The sequence below is a fragment of the Belonocnema kinseyi genome, chromosome 1 (assembly GCF_010883055.1).
Source record: "Belonocnema kinseyi isolate 2016_QV_RU_SX_M_011 chromosome 1, B_treatae_v1, whole genome shotgun sequence".
Taxonomy (NCBI): domain Eukaryota; kingdom Metazoa; phylum Arthropoda; class Insecta; order Hymenoptera; family Cynipidae; genus Belonocnema; species Belonocnema kinseyi.
Genome location: NC_046657.1, coordinates 166,369,001 through 166,376,068, shown reverse-complemented (window position 1 = coordinate 166,376,068; position 7,068 = coordinate 166,369,001). Strand labels below are relative to the sequence as shown.

The window sequence follows — 7,068 nt, the reverse complement described above, 5'->3', positions numbered from 1 at the left end:
AAAAAATACTTGCATTTTTAAACAAAGTGATGAATTTCCAACTAAAATTGTAAATGTTTGACTAAAATAGTTGAATTTTAAACTAGAAAGATGAATTCTCAGCTAAAGTGATGAGTCTTCAGCTAAATAGTTTAATTTTTGACCAAAAAGATGATTTTTCAATCAAGAAGATTAATTTTGATCAAAAAGATGAATTTTCAACTAAAAAATACCACTTTTCAACCAAAAATTGAATAATTAAATTTTCAGTAAGAACAAAATGAATGTTCAACAAAGAGGATAAATTTTTAACGAAAATTATGGGATATTCAACTGAAATAATAGTTACACTTTTAGTTTAAATAAATAGTAATTTCCAATCACAAAAAATGAACAAATTTTCAACATGAGAGTCACATTTTCGACAGTAAAATCCTTTGCACCTAACGAAAAAAGAACTTTTTAATCAAAGAGATCAAATTTCAACCAAAGAAATAAATTTTTAATTAAAATGATAAATCTCCAACCCAAAAATTAATGATTAACAAAAGAGCTCAACCAAATAACTTGGTTTACAATCTAAAAGACGAATTTTCCACTAAAATTATAAATATTTAACTGGAATACTTGAATTTTGACCGGAAAAGAAGAGTTTTTAAAACAAGAAGATTAACTTGCATAGAAAAATATAATTTTAGAAAAATATAATTTTAGAAAAAAAATCGTTTTTTAACCAAATACACGGATTTTCAATTAAATAGTTGAATTTTCAATTAAAAAGGACAAATTTTCATTCAAATTGTTGAATTTTGAACAAGAAAAGATCGATTTTCAACGAAAAATGGACATTCAAACAGTCATAATGATTAATTTTCTACCAAAATAGCGAATTTTTCACAGAGTATATTAATTTTTAGCCAACTAGTTTAATTTATAAATAAATAATAATAATTTTAAACTTAATAATTCAATTTTTATCCAAAAAAAGATCGGGTTTCAACCAAAAATAGATCAGTTAAATTTAAAGTTGAAAATCGGATTCTCAACCAAAAAAAAAAATATATTTTCAGCAAAATAGACCAATTTTCTACTAGAATAGTACAATTTTTTTTTTTTTAAATTAATTTTCAGCAAAGTAGTTATATTTACAACTAGAGATGAAGTTTCAATTAAAATTATAATTATTAAATTAAAGAAATAATTTTGAGTTTAACTTGTAACCAACAAAATAGTTGAATTTTTAACTTAAGAAATATAAATTGATAACTGATAATGTAACAAAATTTTCTATCTTAATCCTATAAAAAATCCCGGTCATTTCCCGATTCCCAAACATTTTTTCCAGTCAATAAAAATTAAAAAATCGAAATCTATTCCAAACGTTTTTCCATTTAAAATAATAAAAAATAAACAACAAATTAAAGCATTAAAAGCAGAGCTCTTGAATTTAAAACTTTTAACATTGAAGTTTAAAATTTTTTAAGTTCAAAAATTTTTTATTCAAATGCTCAATTATATATTATTAATTTTATTATTAAGTTATTTGAGACTAGAAACATTTTTAATTTCTTTAACTTAAAATTGCTTAAATTAGAACTTAAATTATTTGCATTTTAAATGCTTTAAGCATTCTTGAAAAGCTTTAAAATTTTATTTCAAAATCTTGAGAAATCTAGAAGTTGTTTAAAATTTACTTACAACCTAATTTGAAACAAAATGTCGATTTTTTCAGATTTCAAACAAAAATTTATAAGCTTAAGCATTGTGAAAATGATTTTTCATTTTGAATAATTATTTTAACAGAATATTTAAAAAGATTCTAAGAGATTTCCAACATTGTAGGAAAAATTATATTAATTTTAAAATAGGTTTAGAAGTTACACAAATTACACAAATTTGTTCTACAAATAATAAGGGTTTGATTAATATTTCTAGATAAAAATTCAACAATTTCGCTTACAAATTAAACATTTGTTAAATAAAAGAATAAAAATTGTAACATTTAAAGTTTAAAAGCTTTTCAAAATTCTAGAGATTCAAAGCTTTCTATTTAAAAAAATTCAATTTAAAATTATTTACTTTTAATTATTTGGTTTCAATTTATTCCTCGCAAATGAACTGCGAAATATTTCTACATATTAAATAATTGTTCTTTTTCTAAATTACAAAATTTTAAAATAAATGGGTTAAAAAGTGAATAATTTAAACCGAAACAATATTTTTAATTTAACAAAAGCCTTTAATTACGAATATCTTATCATTATGTTATTTTTTAAGTTGAAAATAGTTTATTAAGTTTCAATCACATCTTAAAATTTGTTTAATGACTAAGACATTCGAAATGAAAGAGTAACAAGCTGGAGATTTTTCAACTTTGAGCAAATTTAGAATTGTTTTATCAAACAAATTATTGTTCAGTTTTTTGATACTTAAAGTACAGAACTACTTGAAAAAATATTTATTCATTTATTTATATTTACAGTTGATAAAATAATACTGTTTTTCATCAAAAATTTTCAAATTCAACGCTTTCAATTTTTAATTGAGTAAGTCTTCAAGACTGCACTTTAAAATGCTTTAAATTAAAAATATATGCTTAAAAATAAAAATCTAAAATGAAGAATTTTTAAAGTAAAAGATTTTTTAATTACGTATTGTAAACTAAATGGTGTAAATAATTGAAAAAGATATCAATTCAACTAATTATTTTAAAAACTGTTGAAATCGAACTTGGAAAGATTTCCCTTCTAAAAATGTTTAATATTCCGGATCAAGAAATAAATTTCCGGTCATTTCCGGATGAATAAAGTTACCGGTTTCCGGTAAAGTTATCACCCTGAAATTATTATGTAAGCGAAATTCAACATTTTAACAATTTGGTGTCATTTCCTGGTTTCAAAATTAAATAATCACCAAATAAACAATTTTAATTGTATATTTCCAAAATCGCAGCCACTGAAGCTGGACACACTTTATATCGCAAAAATTAATGTTCAGACAATCAAATTAATTTTAAACCTAAAATATAGAATATTTAATTGGAATAAATTAAAATTTTTAATTAAAAAAACTACTTTCCAAAAAATACTTTAAAGAAAAAAAAACTCAAAAAAATATTTACATTTCAAAACAAAGTGATGCACTTTTAAATAAAACTGTAAATTTGTAACTAGAATAGTTAAATTTTAAACCAGACAGATAAAATTTCAACTAAAATGGTGAATCATTAACGATAATAATTGAAATTTTGATCCGAAGAAATGAATTTCTTTTTATTAAAATGATGAATCTTCAACAAACAAATTAATTTTCAACAAAATAGTAGAACTTTCAACCAAGTAATTTTATTTCCAACCTAAAAAATGAATTTTCAACTAGAATGATCAATCTTTTACTGGAATACTTGAAATTTTAACCATAAAGAACAATTTTTAAACGAGGAGATTAACTTTCAAAGAAAAATATTATTTTCTGTAAAAAATCCCTTTTTTTTAAATATGCGAATTTTCAACGAAATAGTTAAATTTTAAATTAAAAAGACAAATTTTCATCCAAATTGTTGAATTCTGAATAACAAAACATCAATTTCCAACAAAAAAATGGACATTCAAATTTTCAGTTGAAGGAATAGATTTTCAAATAAACTGAAGAATTTTCAACTAAAATTATGAATCTTCAATTGGACTAGTTCAATATTTACCGAAAAGATTAATTTTGAACATAAAAATTAATTTTCTACAAAATGGCAAATAGTTCATATAGCACATACATTTTCAAAAAATAGTTTCATTTCTAAATAAAAAATATTTATTTTGCACTAAATAGTTGAGTTTTCATGAATAACTTTTTATTGATCAATTTTTTAATTAAATTCCGCTAAATTCCAAAATTAAGAATCTTGAAATTTTATATTGTGTGCAGTTCAAAGATTTAAAAACATATAAATCCATGCAATTATTTTAAATGCTCTAAATTGAAGAACGAATCAACGAATTAATAAAAATTTTTAATTTTACCACGTCACGCAAATTTAAGCTAGAAACATAAAAAATTGTGAATACAAATATTTTTTAAATAATACTTTTTCAATTGAAGGTTAAATTATTTTACTTTTGAGTCATAAATAATTAATAATATTCCAATTATTATTTGTACATTAAAATTGCTTTTAAAATATTTCTAAATATTCTCTTAAGCATTTTTAAACATTAAAAATTACTTTCAGTCTTCCTAGGAATCTTTAGAAAATTTTTGTATTGAAACATTTTAAAATACTTAAGTAGCTTTAAAATTGTATTTCATAATCATCAAAGTTTACATAATATTTTACAAAATATTTTACAAAAATAAAAAACTGGTTTTTAAATTTTCCAGATTATTTATAATTTTGAAAATCCTTAGAAGTTTTTGTAAAAATGATTTTTAAACTAATTTTTAAAACAATTATTTTAATTTTCCTAGAAATCCTAATAAATTTTTTTCATTCTTTTAAATTCTCTTAAAATTTTTGAAAATCTTCCCAATTTTTTTCGAAATCTTCAAAAATCTACATTTTGTTTTAAATTTTTTGAAATATTATAAGTTTTTAAGTAAGTTTGAATCTTTTCAAAATTGGTAAATATCTCCTCAGCTTACTCTTTTTTTTCTAAATCAATAATTATTTAACTATCATATACATCAAAATTGAACAAATTTATTAACAAATACATTTGTTTCTAAATAAAACAATTATAATTAATATGGAAACGTTCAAAGTTTAAGTTTAGCTCTTCGAAATTTTCGAAGGGATTAAAAATAGAATCGTTTTGACTGAAACAAAATTTATGTAGGATTTGAAATCTAATAAAAGCGTTTAATTCTGAATCTATTAATTTTAAATTATTTAAAAATTGAACATAGTTTACAAATAAAGTTCAATTTTTAAAATCATTAAATAATTTATATTTACTGTTGATTAAGCTAAAACGTTTTTCCGTCAACACATTGCAATTTCAAACGCTGTTCATTTTTTATTTGTTAAATCTTCAAAACCGCATTTTAAAATTCTTTTAATTGAAAATGTGCCCATAAAAAAGTCCTAAAATGGAAAATTTGTATATTAAATATTTTAGAATTACACACTGTGAACTGAATAATTTCATAATTGAAAAAACCCAACAATCGTTCATAAAACTAAAAAAAAATAAAATAAAACGTATTTTAAATTGAATCATATACCGCGTGATATGAAACTTGTGATATTTCAAGTGACTGGATAAATGTTTCTTCCGAAAAATTATAAAATTCCCTGTCTAAAAAATAAATTCACTATAATTTTCTGGTTTTCCCGGTCTCAAAAAATTCCCGGTCCAGTGACCACCCTGCTTCTTCGAAGTAAACAAATGAACGTAAAAAAAGTTGAAATCGAATTTATTTTAAATTGCAGTATATAATATGATACGAAATTTGTGATATTTCAAGTGATTGGATAGATTTTTTTTAACAAATTTATAAAATTCGCGGTCAAAAAGAAAATTCACGGTTAAATTTCTCTTATAAAATTTTTAAACTCACCTCTGACTTCATGTCGATCACAACGTTTTTGTAAAATAACCTGTGCGCCTGTATTAGAATATGTTCCATTTTTATAGGCGCATCCTCTGCCTTTGATGCCAAAAAAAGTGAAGCGATTCCTATCTTGTACTTGCAGAATTTTGTCACCGAATGGAACATGTAGAATCGGTGCATGTAAACGATGGCTGTATTGACGTTTCTTTGCGATCTAATAAAAAATTAATTAAGGCTTTTACCTTGTGCATTCGTGTCATATAAACATTAAAATATCTTTAAAATGTCAAGGTTTTGTTCTCATAAATTACTTGTTTCAAATAGGAGTTTTTCGGCATTTTATTTCCTATTATAAAATAGGAGGTGACGATTATATCGACAAATTTTTTAAATCCTATTTTTCAATACAAAAAATAATAGCGAAACTATTATAATAGATTAACAGAAATTTAATAATATTTTTAGGGAACACTGAAGAATAATAGTGAACAATAGTCTATTTTTCCACAAAGCACGTCAAATTTTTTTTTAAAATTTGATTCATGGAAAAAACAATTCATCGCTAAATATAGTTCAAAAATTAATTTAGATAAGTAATAATAATATTAACTATTATTCTTTACCATATATATATATATAATGGATTTAAAATTCACCAATAGGAAGATTATATTCACAAAATGTAAATATATGAAATATATATTTATTTAACGACTTATAATAAATACTGAATTATGCATTCCATTTTTTTATTAGTGTCATTTCAAATATTTCAGAAGATTCTTGCTCAAAATATTGTCAAAATTATCTTTGGACTTTCCACTTTTAATCGTCCGCTTCATTAACCATCCAAAAGTTTTCTGAAAAAATATTGTTTATGTAAGAAAACAAACTAAAATCTAAATTTTACAAGATTCGACTTTTGTAATTATAAACTAAAAATCCACTCAATCATATAATGTATGGTTGTTTTCATTTTTTTTTATTATTAATAAGAATATTATTGCAAGTAAACTTTAAAAAATTGAATTTGAAATGAAGTTTCAGTGATATTAAAAAAAACGTACATATTTTAAATTGTATGATTTATAAATTTATTTTAAAAAGAATTTTCTCTAGAAATGCAAACATTGAAACGTTTTTTTTTTTTAATTATTATTTACTTATATTTTTATTCCAAAAATTAGGTTCATTAACCTTTTCAACTAACCTCGAACTTTCGACAGATTTTCGTATTTCACAATGAAAAATAAAAACAAAAAACATATGTCAAATTTACCCTTTATTCTGATTTATAATCACTGTGTCGTAATTTATCATTAAAAAAAATGAAAATTGCAATTTTTTTCAATAAAAAACGCATTATCAACGAAAATATAATATCCCTCTTTGCCCCTAAAAAAATTAATAAAAGGTGCGTTATATGTAAGAATAAATCCAATCAAAAGTCCAGATGAACTAATTTTTCGATATTTTCTAAAAGTAACTCAGTTTCTTTCAAAATAATTCATGTTTTTCATTCCAAATTTTCAAGTTATCACA

The 7,068-nt window shown here is 22.0% G+C and overlaps 1 protein-coding gene across 1 annotated transcript in view; it reads right to left on the bottom strand.

Moving 5' to 3' along the window:
• Positions 1 to 5,743, bottom strand: part of LOC117168671 (cyclin-T2-like) — a 25,799-nt gene extending 20,056 nt beyond the window's left edge. The window contains exon 1 of the mRNA XM_033354341.1: positions 5,533 to 5,743. Within this exon, the coding sequence (XP_033210232.1) occupies positions 5,533 to 5,706 (174 nt within the window). The 5' untranslated portion in view covers positions 5,707 to 5,743. The remainder of the gene's footprint in view (positions 1 to 5,532) is intronic.
• Positions 5,744 to 7,068: the final 1,325 nt, after the last annotated feature.